Source organism: Nelumbo lutea, chromosome 1 (genome assembly GCF_056320005.1).
Source record: "Nelumbo lutea isolate HS-2025 chromosome 1, American lotus-T2T, whole genome shotgun sequence".
NCBI lineage: Eukaryota > Viridiplantae > Streptophyta > Magnoliopsida > Proteales > Nelumbonaceae > Nelumbo > Nelumbo lutea.
In genome coordinates this window covers 8,069,202-8,087,149 of record NC_142684.1, presented here as the reverse complement: position 1 = coordinate 8,087,149, position 17,948 = coordinate 8,069,202, and the positions used below count along the sequence as shown (strand labels likewise).

General features: G+C 38.2%; 1 protein-coding gene across 2 annotated transcripts in view; it reads right to left on the bottom strand.

Moving 5' to 3' along the window:
• LOC148873403 (kinesin-like protein KIN-14C) overlaps nt 1-17,948 on the bottom strand; it is a 127,422-nt gene that overhangs the window by 30,377 nt on the left and 79,097 nt on the right. For both annotated transcript variants that reach the window (XM_088975188.1, XM_088975192.1), the window contains 2 exons: nt 10,831-10,937; nt 10,497-10,675 (listed from right to left, as the gene is read on the bottom strand). In XM_088975188.1, the coding sequence (XP_088831314.1) occupies nt 10,497-10,675; nt 10,831-10,937 (286 nt within the window). The remainder of the gene's footprint in view (nt 1-10,496; nt 10,676-10,830; nt 10,938-17,948) is intronic.

The following is a 17,948-nucleotide window of genomic DNA, read 5'->3' as shown; positions in this document are numbered from 1 at the left end:
ACAAGCTATCTACACCCTATTGTCCACCTTATGAAGAACTGGAACTAGCTACATTCTTCCAAATTCAGCCCTAACTTTCACTTCTGCAAGAGACATCAAGGAAGCTGGAATAAGTGATCCTAATGAATCCCAATCACTGCCATATTAGCATTCCCTTTCTTGTTCTTGAGTCAAGTTGGTATAAGATGAAGATTGAGCTTCCAACAAGTATCCCTGGTGTGCTTAGGCTTTTTGCAATAGTCACAAAATAAATCCTTCTTATCCTCTCTTTTATTCTCATTACCACCCTTATGCTCACTAGGCTTAGGTTTGATAGTGCTAGCATTAGCCAATTGCTTGATACTAGAATTTCTCATCATAACGTTCCTCCGACCATCTTCTCAAAATCCAAAGGAATATGCTTGAGAAATGTACACTATCATGGGAAAGAATGTGTGGTCGTGCAATATCATACTCAAGATTAAGGCCTACCAAGAACTCAAACACTTTGTTCCTCTCTATCAATTTCTAATAGGTAGCAACATCCTTAGTACTCCCCCAAACCACAATCTCTAAATGGTTTATCTCTTGCCATAAAGTTTTTAAGACAGAAAAATATACTACAGGAGGCTTATCTCCCAATCTTGCGCTAATAACTTGGCTTCCTAGCTGGTAGGCTCTAGACACATATTGACTTTGTGAGTAAGTCTTCGCAGGCCTATTCCAAATTTTCTTGGTTGTATTTTCCCACATAAAGTTTTTGCTTATATGAGGAAGCATAGCATTACATAGCCAAGTCATCACCATGTAATTTTCTTGCACCCATTGGGAACATTTGTTTCAAATTTCTTTTCATTACCAATAATATATCCCAGTTTTCCATATGCACCAATTGCCATCTTGGCCAATTGTGACCATTCTAGATAGTTTGTATCATCTAACTTAACAGTAGTGATAGTACATGATCCCAAAGGGTCACTAGCACCTCCCATACCCAGTCCAAGGCCACTAGTCAATTTTTGTTCACTCCACCATCCATAGCTTCTTAAACCACTCAGTATCAATAAAAAATAGGCAATAAACCTCCGGGATCAGATTGATTTCTTCTGAGCAACCCAAAAGATCTCTTGCAAACACAAAACACTTAGCTAGAGAAATTTCTCCTTCCTAGAAAATAATAGAAGCAAGAGAAAAGGTTACGATCACCCTAGGAGCCCCAAAAACATATAGAAACTGAATTCCCCTTAAAGAATTCTCCTAGAGATCCAAAAAAACCAAAGTTCCTCCAAGTCAAATCCAAAGAACCCACTGCAATTAGGACTCTTATTCTCTCTTTAGTTCTTCCTGATTTTGATGATGAATCCATGACCACTCACCTAGTGTTTGAAATCCACCAAAAAAATACAACAACTAAACCTTTCTTGAACCAATGATCAGCTCCCTATTCCTCTATGCAGTCGGTTGTTCTAGAGATGCATGGATCAAGTCCAAGAATCTCTAAAGAATGGCTTTGATGCTAAGTAGAAAATAAAAGAACCAAAAAGATTTAAGGAAAAGAGAAGAAGGTTTCTTGAAAGTATAAAAGAGAAGAAGTTGGGAGTAGAAGGAAGAGAAGGCCGATTAAGATCTGACTGCCTCTCTCAGTATCTTTTATATTAAAAGAATAGAAAGGGATACAATGCCTAATATATCCTCAGTAGGGTAGATACTAAAAATTCACTTAAAAACACAATTTAAAAGCATTAAGCCCATGGGTCAAAGGCCCAGTAACACCTAATAAATAAAAGAGAAACTAAATTATAGCACATTTCTCATCAATAAAAGTTATAAAATATCTAAATCCATTGTATCACAAACACGATTGGGACCCCAAACATCTAAATGAACATTGCAAAAGGACACATGACTCATTTATCTTTTCTGGGAACAAAATGGATTTTGTGATGTCTACTAAGCTGACATGACTCACATTCCAACTAAGTAACCGATTCTAGACTAGGGACCAACTGCATCAAAGTATGAAAGGATGGGTGACTCAAATGACAACACCACTAATGAGTGAGAGATGAGTGAAGAGCTCTTCTTGGATCATTGTCATCCAGGTAATATAGTCATCCAACTTCACGACCTTCACCAATCATCTTCCCTATCATGAAATCTTAGAAAACACAATAAGAAGGATAAAAGATTATAGAACAATTAAGTCATTGAGTCTACTTATACACAAAAGACCATAATTGTCAAGGTGTTTAGGTGATTCTAGGTGACACTAGGGCACCTAGTCGCCTAGGAAACACCTAGGCAATAAGAATTTAATAATATAAAGAACTATTGGCTAGTTCCCTAGTTTTATATACCATTCGACATGCATATTAATTGAAAAAAATAACAATTCTCTTCATTATTTCAAAATTAATACTACTATAATAAGTATTTAATAGTGCAATTTCAAATCAATTAGCAACTAAAGAAGGTTATTAACTTTATATAATAAAAATTCAAGATGGAAAGTAAAATAAAAAAAGATGCAGTTGTTTTATTTAATTGGAGGGAGAGGAGAAAAAAAAAAAAGAAACCTCTCTATACTTCTATTTTTTCTTTCTTTTTATCTCCTCAAAACCCTTTGATCTTTTAAATTTCAATAGAAAAACATTTAAAAAAGTATGATATGATATATATAGTATATAATAGAATGTATTCACACACATATTAATAAGATGCATCAATATAAATGATATTATGATAAGGTGCCCACCTTTTCATTTTTGTCACCTAGGCAAGTGCTTAGTTGCCCAGTCACCTAGGCGGCACCTTGACAACTATGCAAAAGACTAAATGAAAACTTAGGTACATAAAACACAGAAGTTAAATGGAGGCCAAAACCAAGAGACACATTATTGATGCCCGTAATAAATGAGGATGTTCCATCAGCTAAGGTTACAGTTTGAAAAGTGGAAAAAGGGGGACACAAACAAGTCTGAAGTTCCAGTCATACGATTTGAAGCTCCTTGATCAATTACCTAGGCTGTAGTTTTTGAACTGGAAGCAAGACATGCTGTACCTGAATGAACAAGTGTAGCAGTAGTCCTAAAAGAGAATAGGCAAGAAACCAACTCCTTATCCTTACCAACTCCCATAGCAGGTGATTCATCAGTAGGAACATTCTTTCAAGTGCCATCCTCTACCAAGGCATTATTGGCCCAAGAGGTTGTCATGCAAGGCATGGCAAAAGTTAACTATATGGCCTTCATGGCCACAGTAGGAACACTCTTGGACTTGACCATGTCTACCATTATTTTAGAGAAAATGCAACTATTCTATTCATTCTTAAACAAAAGACATGCTTCATGACTAAGGAAAGAAATGTCATTATATTTTCAGAATAATTATGAACTACAAACAAATAAATGAAAAGTTGTGATGGATGATAGTTAACCATTTGTCTGTCACAAATGATTAACTATCATTTGTGGGTCTTACCACCTCAAAAAGTAAGGTTCCCTTGTGTGATTTTAGTAGTAGGGAACTGGTCCTGGAATTGGGGGGAGTTACGAGTGACGAGTTGCTAAGAGAACGGGCAAAGAAGAAGGATTGAGATCATCAGTCTTCATAGGAAAGTTGGGGAGGGGTTTAGGTAGGAGGAGATTTGAAGCTGTGTCGAAGTTGACTAATCATGAGAACCCCAAGGCAAGGGAGTTGAGAAAAAAGAAAGGATCCAGCAATGGGCAGCTCATTCATGTAACCAAGGTTTTTCATCATCTCAAGGAAGGACTGGTCGGGGACGGGCCATGTTGCAGATTTAAGAGAAAATACAAAAGGAAAGGATCTAAGTTCATATCTAGAACTCAGAACTGTTTGACAAACAGAGGTGATGCAGATGGTTTAGTTCCTAGCTCAGACAAAAAGGCTCAGGACATCAACTTAAGTAATCAAAACGAGGAAGCTCTCACAAGGGAGATGGAGGAAAAGAATAGGATAAAGTCTACTGAGAAGAACTTGGAGGAAGAGAGAGATAATGGGAAGAAGGTTATGGAGAAAAGTGATGAAAAAGGGGGGATTAGTGAGAGGGAGAGGGAAATAGGATGAAGTAAAGCTGAAGAAATCCCCAAGGTAAATATCTTGGAGAAGGGAAAAGTCGGCATTGATCAACTAGTAGACAGAAAGGTGGCAGCTGGGAAATCTCTTGGTATTTTCGTTTTTTAGGGGAGAAGCAGTGGTGAGGAAGGCAATCAAACAATTAGAACAGAATAGAAGGCAGGAGAGCAATAAGAGGAATGCAGATGGGGAAGGGAGTGAGAAATGGGAGGAAGGTGAAGGAGAGGAGTTAGACCTCATTGATGAAGAGTGAAGTGTGGTGCTGGTAATGACACAGGTGAGAGAGTGAGGCATGGATGTCAGTGGTTGTTTTACAATGGCTCCCAGGCTCAGCTTGTTTGTTCAAGAGGATGTTTCGAGTTCTGGGTTTTGATTTTTATGTTTTTGTAGAGAAGATGGGCCGAATGGCCCATAGGCTGTTACTGTATATTATCTTTATGTTCTTCTCTGTAATGGGCCTTATTCTGGGCCCATACTCTTTTATGTTCCTTTTTTGTAATTTTTTGTCCAACTAAGGACCTCTCTTGTAATTACTAAAAGATTAACTTAACAAAAGAGTATTAGAGTGTTGGAGGGAGGTTAAGTTCGAACACCTCATCCTCTAACTCTTCTTGCCGCAGCTCTCTCTTCTTCTCTAATATTCTCTTGCTAGTTTTCTTTGTTTCCAACACAGTCCCTACTTCTAGGACAGTTTTTCAACTTGGTATCAGAGCAGGCCATTGCTTGGCGTGTCCCTCATGTGGTTCTAGTTCAGCCAACTACATCAGGAGGTTCTAGGGCTGAAAGTTTGCAGTCATCCACCTGGTTCTTGGAGGTCATTGGAGAGTGCCCAAGCTTCTACACACTTGGAGAAGGGTTCGGTGACCAGGAAGAATCAGAGAACAAGTTGTTTGGCCTGATTTGAAATCAGAGAAAAGGGTTTTCGAAGTCATCTTAGAGAACAAGTGTTCGGCCTGGTTTATAGTTCAAACCAGAGACTCTCTTACTGAAAGTCTTTTCTCAGTCCTTTGCTGGGTTATTTCTTGTTGTTTGGATGAACTGTTAAAGCATTTAAAGCCCTCCTCCATTCGGCCCACTGTTGCTGGACTGATTCTACTCAGAAATTTCTGGGTTGCTTTGGAGGTGCTATTCGGCTGATTATTGGGTTGGGAAGCTGCTGAGACTGTTTTAAAACTAAGTGATACTAGTCTCATCTTCATTCCAGCCTCTTTTTGGACCTATACTGAACACTTTAAAGTGGTTTCTTCTAGTTAACAGTAGGCTGTTAAGTATTGCACACTGAGTGTTCGACAAAAGGTCCCTTAAGGACTGTGGTCTTTTTTCTTCATCTTTGGGACAATGGCTGTTGGAGCCTGAAATACCTTGTGTTTGGAGGTTTGCTGGGTCTCCTTTGAAGGCTGAAACAGTAAAGAAAGAACTACCACCGAACTTTGCATGATGGATTTCTCAAACCTTGAAAACAAGAATGCTACTGAATATGGGCAGATTTTGGGGACCCCAATCGATTCTATGCTGGCTGTAACTACAGTTAAGCTTGATGGGACCAACTACTTGGCTCGGTCACAATCAGTGAAAATCCATATTTGTAGCAAAGGAAAATGGGGTTTTATTTCTAGGAGCAAAAAAGCTCCTCCAGAGGATGATCCATCTTATGAGAGATGGGTACAAGAAAACTACACTGTGATTGGGTGGCTTGTGAACTCAATGCAACCACAGATCAGTCAACATTATCTGTGGATGAATTCAACTAAAGAAATCTGGGATAGTGTTGCAGAGACTTACTCCCAGAAGTTGAATGTTGCTAGAGCTTACAAACTGAGAAGTGATGTGAAGAACCTAGGACAGGGGGAGAAGTCACTTGCAACATACTTCTCAACCTTAAAATCTATATGGCAAGAGATTGATTTGATAGAGGCTGTGACAAGGGACACCACTAAGGGTGCTGAAACATACAGGAAATTGGCTGAACGGAATAGAGTATTTGAGTTCTTGACAGGGCTGAATTCTGAATATGATATTACAAAGCAAAACATCTTGTCCAAGGAAGATGTTTCATTGTCACAAGCGTATACTTTGGTCAGCAGTGAAGAGAGTAGAAGGCAAGTGCAGGTTCAAGGAGTTGGTATCAATGATCATTTTGCAAATATGGGAATTAAACCCAAAGGGGTTACAGAAGCTCACAGTGGCACAGGAAGGAAGGAGGTGGTGTGTGAATATTGTAAGAAGCCGAAACACACAAAGGACAAGTGCTGGAAATTGCATCCCAATCTTGTACCTATCAGATTCCAGAAGAAGAATAATAGTAGAAAGACAGAAGTGCACATGCAGCCACAGGCACAGATACAGAGGTTGAGTCTACTAGTGCACAGTTGGCAGCCATGAAAGCTGAATATGAGAAGTTTGGAAAGATGATAAGTCAGCTTGAAGGTGTAACTTCATCATCCATCCCTTCTGGAAGTCCAGCAACCATTGCATTTGCTCACTCAGGTATAAGGGCTTCCGCTAACCATGCATCTACCTCAGGTAAACACAAAACCCCTTGGATCATAGACTCAGGTGCTTCTGATCACATGACCAACCTTTCCACTTTATTTGTTTCAGATGATTTACTTCCTGGCCGTGACAAAATCACCTTAGCTGATGGTTCTCTTGCCCCTATTTCCGGCAAGGGAACTGTCAAGGCTACAGACTCCTTACTCTTATCTTCCACTTTTCATGTGCCTAAATTAAATACCAACTTATTATCTGTAAGTAGCCTGACCAAATCATTGAATTGTTGTGTAACCTTTTTCCCTTCTCATTGTGTGTTTCAGAACCTGAAGTCTCAGAAGGTGATTGGGAGTGGCCATGAAGCGAATGGAATATACTTGCTCGACACCCCTGGCCAATGCTTTGATCATCCCAAGAATGTTGCTTTTGGTTCTACTTTTTTAGAGACTGTTAGTCAAATTATGTTGAGTCATTGTCGGTTGGGTCATTTACCTTTTTCTGCTTTAAGCCATTTGTTTCCAAAACTGTTTAAGGGAGTCAGTGTGTCCAGTCTCAATTGTGAGTCCTGTCAGTTGTCAAAGCATTGTAGAAAAAATTATCCGGTGAGCAATAAAATATCCTCTTTTCTTTTTCATATTGTGCACTCTGATGTGTGGGGGCCATACCATCTATCCTCTATGGGGGGTTACAGATATTTTATCTTGTTTATTGATGATTTCTCTAGATTCACCTGGATATACTTAATGAAATCCGGGGATGAAGTCTCAAGACTTGTGAGGCAATTTCATGAGCTTGTTCTAACTCAATTTGATACCAGAATTAAGGTTTTCAGATCTGATAATGCAAAAGAGTATTTTGAGAAGAGTTTATCCTTGTATCTTTCTGACATGGGGGTTATTCATCAAAGCTCCTGTGTTAGAACCCTTGAACAAAATGGAGTTGCTGAGAGGAAAAATAGACATATTGTTGAAGTTGCAAGGAGCCTTTTGTTTGCCTCACATGTTCCCACAAGATTTTGGGGTGATGCTGTACTTACTGCTACCTATCTCATAAACTGTATGCCATCCAGGATATTAGGGTTTAAATCCCCCTTCAGTCTTCTTCATCCAAACAAGGATCTCTTCCCAATTCCTCTTCTTGTGTTTGGCTGTACCTGCTATGTTCACATTCCAAGTGTGCAAAGACACAAGTTTGAACCGAAAGCCCACAAATGTCTCTTCCTTGGTTACTCCCCCACACAAAAGGGTTATTGTTGTTTTGATCCAAAGACTGGCACCCGACATGTCTCTATGGATGTTACCTTTAATGAACTTTCTCCTTTTTATGGTTCCTCTCAAGATGGACATTGTCCACAGGGGGAGAGTCTGCCACAAGTTTTTGCTCTTCCTCTTCCTGTCCCAGTTGAGTCTCTTGACAAACCTGTATCCTCACCAAATGAGTCAAAGGAGGATCAATCACTTCATATCTCTTGTCCTAGGGACCCCATTTCTTTACCCCCTCGCCCTGTCCATAATCCCAAAGTGTATCAAAGGCAGAGATCCAAGAATGAGCAAGTGGTTTCCTTTACAACAGATGAAGCTCATACATTCCCAATCACAGATGAGATAACAGGTACTGCTTCAACTCCTTAGGAATCATCCTTCCCAAACCTTGATGTCCCCATTGCTGTTAGGAAAGGGAAGCGGAAATGTACTGCACACTGCATTTCCAAACACCTTTCTTATGACCTGCTTTCTCCTTCATACTTTGCCTATCTCTCGTCTGTTGCTTCTAACCTCATTCCTAGGTCTGTCTCAGAAGCTCTTGGGATTCCAGAATGGAGAGATGCCATGGAAATCGAAATGGATGCTCTACATGCAAATGGTGCTTGGGAGGTGGTGGATTTACCTAAAGGGAAGGATCTAGTTGGGTGCAAGTGGGTTTTTACCATTAAATACAGGGCTGATGGAACTATTAAGAGGTACAAGGCTAGACTTGTTGCAAAAGGCTACACACAGACATATGGGATTGACTACCTGGAGACTTTTGCCCCTATTGCCAAGATGACATCTGTGAGGGTTCTTTTATCTCTGGCAGCTCACTTTGATTGGCCTCTCTATCAGTTGGATGTAAAGAATGCATTTCTGAATGGTGATTTACATGAGGAAGTCTACATGTGTCTTCCCCTAGGGATGTATGGGAAAGATATGCAAGGAAAGGTATGTAAATTGAAGAAATCTCTTTATGGTCTGAAACAATCTCCTAGAGCCTGGTTTGAGAGATTTAGAGCTGCACTTGTTAAATTCGGCTATGTTCAGACACAGTCAGATCATACTCTGTTTGTGAAGAAAAGTAGATCCTTAGCAGTGTATCTCATTGTGTATGTTGATGACATTATAGTGACTGGTGATGATGCCTCAGGCATTCTGGCTCTTAAGTCTTTCCTCCGTACAGAATTTGAGATTAAGGATCTGGGGGAGTTGAGATACTTCCTTGGCATAGAAGTTGTCAGATCCAAGGATGGGATTCTTATTTCCCAAAGGAAATATATTCTTGATTTATTGTCTGAAACTGGAAAACTGGGTACAAGACCAGCTGCAACTCCCATTGATATGAGTTACAAACTTTCAGCTACAGATGGAACTCTGTTGGAAGACAAAGGGTTTTTTCAGAGACTTCTTGGGAAGCTTCTGTACCTGTGCATGACTAGACTAGATATTGCGTATGCTGTCAGTTGCATTAGCCAGTTCATGCATGCTCCTAGAGATACTCATATGACAGCAGCAGAACGGATTTTGTGCTATCTGAAAGGCTCTCCAGGGAAAGGAATCCTATTTACCAAGCATGACCACCTGAAACTTGAAGCCTATACTAATGCTGATTGGGCTGGAAATATGGATGACAGAAGATCTATTTCAGGATATTGCAGTCTGGTGGCTGGTAATGTTGTCTCTTGGAGGAGTAAGAAACAATCTGTTGTGGCCAGATCCTCTGCAAAAGCAGAGTATAGAGCCATGGCACATGGGGTCTCAGAATTGTTGTGGCTAAGGTCCTTAATGGAAGAACTTGGGATTGATCATGACAGACCCATGATGTTGTACTGTGATAATCAGGCTGCCATCAACATTGCTCACAACCCGGTACAACATAATCGAACCAAACATATTGAAGTTGATAGACACTTTATTCGAGAAAGAGCCTCCTCCGGAGAAGTGTGCCTTCCATTCATTACTTCTGAAGGACAATTGGTAGACTTTCTCACCAAGGGCATTTCCAAGGCAAGACTTCATCATGACACTGGCAAGCTGGGCATGATTGACATCTATGCTCAGCTTGAGGGGGAGTGTAGAGAAGATGGGCCGAATGGCCCATAGGCTGTTACTGTATATTATCTTTATGTTCTTCTCTGTAATGGGCCTTATTCTGGGCCCATACTCTTTTATGTTCCTTTTTTGTAATTTCTTGTCCAACTAAGGACCTCTCTTGCGATTACTAAAAGATTAACTTAATAAAAGAGTATTAGAGTGTTAGAGGGAGGTTAAGTTCGAACACCTCATCCTCTAACTCTTCTTGCCGCAGCTCTCTCTTCTTCTCTAATCTTCTCTTGCTAGTTTTCTTTGTTTCCAACATAGTCCCTACTTCTAGGACTGTTTTTCAACTGTTTTCCTTTGAGGTGGTTGGGTTTGTAAGATGTTTGGGGGCCTTTGGTGTTGGGCTCTAGATGTATGTTGTTCCTTAGCTTTGTTTGGAGGTGTTTACTCACCTATCTAGGTTGTATTTGCTTTTTCTTTTTAATAAAATTTCTTTTTACTAATCAAAAAAAAAATCATTTGTCTAGCACTAAAAACTGAATGCTCATTCAGTGCAACAGAACTAAGAATCTAGTCTGATCTAAATCCCCAAATTTATCAATTACCAGAGAACAATAATCAAACTCAAGAAGTTAAGGATATCTTTTTTGAGAACCATCACTTGAAAGTAAATCACGCACTTGTTCATTATATATTTCAACCATTTGAACACCAACTTCATATGAAACGGAACTTTTCCTACTTTGAGAGATTTCGAAAAGGTCATTTAGAGCTCTGTAATTGACACCCCAATCCTCCTTACGTGCTGCATCTGGGCCAGTCTAGTTGAAGAGACATACTTAAATTCACAAGGTATTTAGAACTTCTCAATAAATACGAAATAGCTTATAAAATCGAACCAAAACAAGTAATATCTATGTACAAAATAAGTGATTCACATAGGGAGGAAGGTATAAGGAGAGTCCATACAGCATACCATTGTATAGGTCTTTCCTGAACCGGTCTGACCATATGCAAAAATGCATACATTGTAACCATCAAGAATAGAACGTATTAATGGTTGGGTGTCTAAAAATACTTCCGCTGTCAACATTAATAAGACCAAGTATTAATTCAAAAGATCATAAATTTTCTTATAGAATCAACAAGAGAAGTAAAGAATACTAAAATGCAAACAAGAAAATAATAACAAGAACCATTGGGTGGGCCCAACCTGAGCCCGAACCAACCTATCCAGCGATTACACACAAGCTGAGCTTGGATTTTCAGAAATTAGGCTTGGCCCGGGCCCAAAAGTTTGGGCTTTTTTATATTTTTTTTGGGCCAGGCCTAGGCCTAGCCCTTAGGTAGCCCAAACCTGGCCTGGGCCCAGACATTCTCCAGGTATTGTTCTCTTACATATGTATACACATGCATACATGCATACTCTAGAAGTAAAGAGAGGAAGAGAGAAGGAGAAATAACAGAGAAGAAGAAAGAATATTTTCTGGAAAAGTGTCAGTGGCAGCTGCCTCATTGACTTGTATATTAGGGTGTCTAAAGAAAAGAGAACATTACAACAGTACCCTTGGTTACAATTTAACAAAGAAAAGATAACAATAGAAGTATAATAAGAGCCTAACAGCAGTCCTAACAGCAGTCCCCCTCAAGTCGGGCTGTATATATCAATCTTTCCCAACTAGGTACAATATCAACATGTCAGGTACTAGTAAGTAGCAACGCCCTTGGTGAAGAAATCACCCAATTGATACCCAAAATTAACATATGGAATGCAGACTTCACCACCTTCAATTTTCTCACGAATGAAATGCGTATCCACTTCAATATATTTTGTCCTCTCATGCATCACAAGATTGTGGGCAATATTAATCACTGCCTTATTATCACAATACATTGACATTGGATGTTGAACTTCAATTCCCAGCTCCGTTAACATATTCTTAAACCCTAACACTTCAACTATGCCATGTGCCAGGGTTTTATACTCAGCCTCCACACTGAACCTCACAACCACAGCTTGCGTTTTACTTCTCCAAGTTACCAAATTACCTCCAACAAAGGCACAATAACCTTCGGCAGATCTTCTATCATCAACCAAACCTGCCTAATTGGCATCCGTAAAAGTCTCTACCTTTAAATGACCATGCTTGGAGAAGAGAATACCTTAGGGAACTTCTTCAGGTACTTAAGAATCCTCTTTGCTGCAACAAGATGAGTGGTTCTACGGGCACGCATATACTGGCTTAACACCCCCACCGCATAGGCAATATCAGGTCTAGACATAGACGAGTATAACAATCTCCCAACAAGTCTTTGAAACTGTCTCACGTCAGAGAGGGGAACACCACTTTCTTCACCAAGTTTATGATCAACATCAATTGGAGTATTAGCTAGTTTGGCTCCAGGTTTACCGGTGTCATGAAGAAGATCTAGGATGTAGTTCCTCTGAGACATAAAGATGCCTTTATCCAATCTTGCAACTTCAATTCCAAGGAAATACTTTAAGGGGCCTAGATCTTTCACTTAAAACTGGTTACCAAGAAATTCCTTTAGCTTTTGTATCTCTACCTCCCAGTTCCCTATAATAACAATGTCACCCACATAAACAACAAGTATAGCAATTAGATCACCTTCTCCTGCCTACCAAACCAGGATCTAGGAGATTGTTTCAAACCATACGACTTCTAGAGACAACAAACTTTCCCTTTGGCTGCTGCTTTATTTAATAGGGGGGAGAGAGAGAGAGAAAAAAGAGAAACCGCTTTATAGTTCTATTCTTGATTTCCTTTTCTCTTCTTAAAACCCTTGAATCTTTTAAATTTGAAAAGTAGAACTTTAAAACAACATATAAATTGCATATATAGCATATAATAGAATGTATTAAGATATTAGCATACATATTAGAAACATATAGCAATATGAATGATATTATAATAAGGTTTCAGCATTGCCATTCTTGTTGCCTAGTCACCTAGTCATCACCTTGACAACTGTGGTATAAGGGAATCTTAACTTCCTAATGTGCTCAATCTATACTACTATTAAAAGTGTGAATGGAAGTGTGGAACTTTTGTTTGACTAAAATACCCAATTTTTTTAATTTGGTTGCTCTTTAATTATAAGGATAAAAATGTAATTTGAACAACCACTTTTCTCCTCATTCAAATCTCTCTCATTAAGTCTTATATTTAAGGTATTAATTCCCATTAAAATTCTTTGAATCCTATTCTTGACTAGATTACCCTTATTTTTTGAATTTGATCTCTCTATAATTGTGAGGGCACAAAATGTAATTTGAACTATTACATTTCTTCTCATTCAATTCCCTCTCATTAAGTCTTATAATTTAAAGTGTAGTTGGATGAACTCAAGGGATGGATTTAATTGGGATACTAAGGTTTGGAGTATCAACTGTCCTCCAAAATTGAAGATTTTCTTATTTTTGCTTCTTAATAATAGACTTCCATTGAAAAGCATGCTTAGAAGTAGAGGGTTTAATATTGATGGCTGTTGTAGCCTTTGTGGGGAGGATGAGAACTTGGATCATATTTTCGAGAGACGTTCTACAGCTAGACAAATTTGGCAGAATTTTTCTCCATCTATTGGGGGTTTGAATGACATGGATGCCTCTATAAAAGATTGGTGGTCCAAAATTTGTATTAATGATATCTCAGGAGAAGAATACATAAAGGAAAATGTGTTTTTATTCTATGGCATCTCTGGAAGAATAGAAATAAAAAAACTTTCAATAGCTTGTCTGACCCCCCTCAAGTGGTTTAAAAAAGGGCTAGTGAGTCCTATTTTGAAAACCATAATTCCATCAAGTAATGGAATTTCGATGCTTTGTGTATTGAGGATGTGCTTTGCTCGGTGGACTGCATTGCAAGAAATCATCTTGGAGAAGTGAATCTTAAGGCTTACTACCTAGGGTCTACAACCATCAATGTGGAAGAAGCATGGATGGCATGAGAAGCCCATAACATGGCTTTAAACTTCAAGGACCATCCCATTATTATCAAAGGCGATTCAAGGTTGGTGATCTCCTGTCTGCAACATCTTCTCAACCCACCTTTGAGACTAAGGAAGGGTCTAGTGTATAGGCATATGTTTTGAGAGGCTAACCAAGCTGCAGACTGGCTTGCCCATGAAGCTTTAGCAGATGTGAACGGGTTTGTTTCCTTTAACCTTTGTGATCTTCCCTGGTCTCTTTCTTTTATTTGTTTTAGCAATGTATGGGGACCCCCCCCCCCCCCCCCGGGTTCTTGTGCGGCCCCTTCTGGATTTATCAAAAAAAAAAACTCTAATTCTTTCACTGAATCCTATATTAATTAACTATATTAACGAAAAATAAGTGTGATAAAGAATAATTGTTTTTATTAATGATAGAAATAAAATAGAAATTTAAAACCAACACAAAGATGGAATTGTTTTCCTATTTGGTTGTGAATCAACAATTCAACCTTTTGGGTCAAATGTGTAAATCCTTGATGTCATAATTAAAAAAAGATGAAAAGAAAAAAAAAGTATACAAAATTGTAGAAAACATTTGGGCACATCTCTAATATTGTATATTCATCATATTATACAAAAACAACTGTGACAAATAAAAATAATTTTTATAGACATAGAAATATAAAAATGTAGAAAATTTTGGAAACATTTTATTTTCTATCATCATCATCATCATCAAAAATTGCCCTTGCCATGTGCAAAGGACATACACACTTACTAGTTTGATTAAAATTCTTGAAGGTTGTTCTTGGACCCTTCCAAGCTTGATGGTACCATTTGGACTATGTCACCCTCAGACTCTTTCTCCTATGCCCTTTCTTCAAGGTCCTTTATCATCCCCTTCTTCCCTTGCAGTCTCATTTTTTTTTTCTTTTTTGATAGTAAAATAAAAACAAAATTTCATTAAAGAAAAGAAAAAAGATGCATCATATCCAGTTGTTAAGGCAACACCCAACTTTTGTGAGAAATACAATAGAAACTTTCAAATTTCCGTTTGAGAACTCAACTTCCCCAAGTTTTTCTCTCACCAGAACTTATCTAGATTCTGGTAATACAAAGACCCAATCTGCAACAGATTTTCTAACAGCCACCACCATCCTTTCGAGCTTACAATCCTTGTCCTCAAAAATCCTTCTATTTCTTTCCTTCCATATATTCCAGAAAATTGCAAACGGTACGCACCTCCAAACCATCCTCGCTATCTTCCTTACTTTTATCTTTGGCCTTGATGAAAATATTTCTACAGGCATCACACCCCCTTCTTCCCCCCAACCTTTTCAAAGACTCCTAGGTCCCAGATGACCACCAACTCTCCCAAGAAACCCACTGCATTCACTTCCACCCACGCCCCAACCTTAGACCCCCATATCTTCTTCATTCTTTTTTTTATCAGTATATCTCCTTCATTCTTATATCAAATGACTCCAGTTTCATTTCCTGTAACACACCACATCTGGAGTTTGTTTTCTCGAAATGTTCATTACAACCCTTCTCCTCCTTTCATCTCTCAGGCCCCTTACATTCCACAAGACGAGCTTTATCTTCAAGTTCAATCTCCAAACCTCACCCTCCCTCTATTCCTCATCAGCAATTCCTTCTTCCCTCTCCTCCCCTTCTTCCCCAATATCTTTCTTTCTATTCTGTTCTTCCCTTCCCCTTCTCTCAAACTGTTCAATTGCTTTCCTCACCACTCCTTCCCCTCCATGAAAAATAGACCCAATGATTTCCCAATCTCGACCTGTTTATCCAACAACCAACCAATACGCACTCCTCCTTTCTCTAAATTATCTTCCCCAATAGCCTTCTCAGCTTTGCCCCCACTTTCTCATCTTCTCCCTCCCCTATAGCTTCCCCATTCTCCCTCTGTTCCCCCATTTCTCCCCTTTCAACCCTGACTCCTATCACATTTTCCCCACCGTTTTTTTTCCAGTCATAGACCCTGTGTAAATCCTTCCCAGCACCTTTTCTCCTCCAATTATTGCTCCCTTTCACCTTGAAGTCTTATCCTGTAAAAGAAGTTCGGCAGAAGCCTATACCACCAAGAATTAGAGCTTTTAGTTGGGAGGTTTTCATTAGAAGATTAACATGTGACTTGCTATGGAAATTGAGATATAATTATTGCTTATCTCCTCATTGGTGCATTCTTTGCAAAGCAAATGAGGAGACCTGCTTTAACTTATTGATCTCCTATCCTTTTGTTGCTTACAGTTGGATAGTTTTCACTTTGATTGAATGCAGGTGGAACCATCTAGATTGAATCAAGTTTATTTGCTCTCACTAAGAAAACCTTTCCTCTATAGGTGTTAGATGCCACCAGAAAGAAGGTTCATTAAATTTAACTTTGATGGTAGTTGTAGGGGAAATCTAGGGCCTTCACGAGTGGGAGGTATTTCTGAGAAAAACTCTGGTTACATTATTGTGTTATTCTTGGAACCAAATGGTATTGGAGATTCATTAAGGATTGAGATAATGGCTGTTATGCAGGGTGTGCAAAGAGCAAAGGATATAAATGTAAATAAAATGATTATGGAAGGATATTCATGATTTGTGATAGGGTGGCTTCAAAAAAGGAGAATTCTCTATGGATCTACAGAAATGAATTAAAAAAAAAAGGTGGCTAGTTAGCGACATTGAAGCAAGATTTCATTGGATGAAAAGAGAGTGTAATAGCATGGCTGATTCATTAGCACAATGGGTGGGGAGAGATCAAATGTTCTAGGCACAGTTGTAAATGAAAATAGATTGAGGGTAGGATATAAGTGGCTCCTAGGAAATATTGAAATTCTCCAAGATCTTTTGTTTCAAATTACTAATGTAAAAATTGTTTCAGCCAATGCAACTAATAGGATTATTACCAGTTGCTATATGATCAACATAAACAATAAGTGCAGTAAAAAAAGTACCTTCTTGCTTAATGAATAAGGTATAATCAGCGTATGACTAAGTGTATCTAAACCTCTTAAAGCTCCTTTGAACCACTTGAGGTACATATGTACCGATTATGTAAATGATGTTTTCACCTAAAACAAGCTAATTAAAATTATTATACCTCTAAATCATTTTGCATTTAAAATTTTATTTTTTAAATACATAACTACTATTATAGCTACTCCCTTTCTATTATTTACTTCTTTCTCCCTGTCTACCATAGTTTGTAGCCATCGATTTCTTTAGCCTTTTTCCCTTGCATTTAGTTTCTTGTAAGCATGCAATATAAGTCCTTTTCCTCTTAATTGTGTCTATTAATTCTATAGTTGTTCTTGTTAATTTTTCTATGTTAGAAGTGGTAAATCAAATTCATATTTCCTGGAATGACTTATTTATCAATACTTGTCCAAAACAATGTAGGAACCTTTTCCTATTTCCACCATAATCAAGCACATTGCTTCTAAGGAATGCCCTAGTATGAGGACGAAAAGATTAGATCCAAGACCATAAGAGTTTAGCAAAAGTTTTAATGCCAATTGCTAACTTGACACAACCCTCCTTTATCCGGGCTTGGGACCATCAAAGTAATACAAGCTCAAACTAGAAGAGTTGGGTCATGCAAACTTATGCTATTGATTACCAAAAAAGGAGCAAAAGGCATTTTGTGCCTGACGCACAAGGCACAAGGCCACATGCAGGACTTTTTAAAGGAAGGCACAAACTTCAATTTTAAACTAAGTATTTTAAAAAACCCATTAGCTTGAATTAAATACATAAACATAACATATAAAACAAATTTAAAGTGAAAATGCAAAAATAAAATAAAAAACAGCATATAAAACCATTTCTTTATATTATTGCCAACTGCATTATTTCAAATAACTAATATGATGTTAATCATCTTTCATTCCTATCTCTACAAGCTGCCTTTATACCAAGCCCCTTGAGGCAAGCCCAAACAAGTCCATTTTATGGTCTTAAAATCTTAATCCCTACAAAAAAAAATGATTTTATAGTTTTAATTAAATTTTAAAAGCATCTTTTACTAGGATGAACGAAATGAACAACATTAGCAAATAGGGGGTTTCATCCTAAGAAAAGAAATTTTTTGAAAGAAAATTCAAATTATAAAACCATTTTTGAAGGGATTAAGAA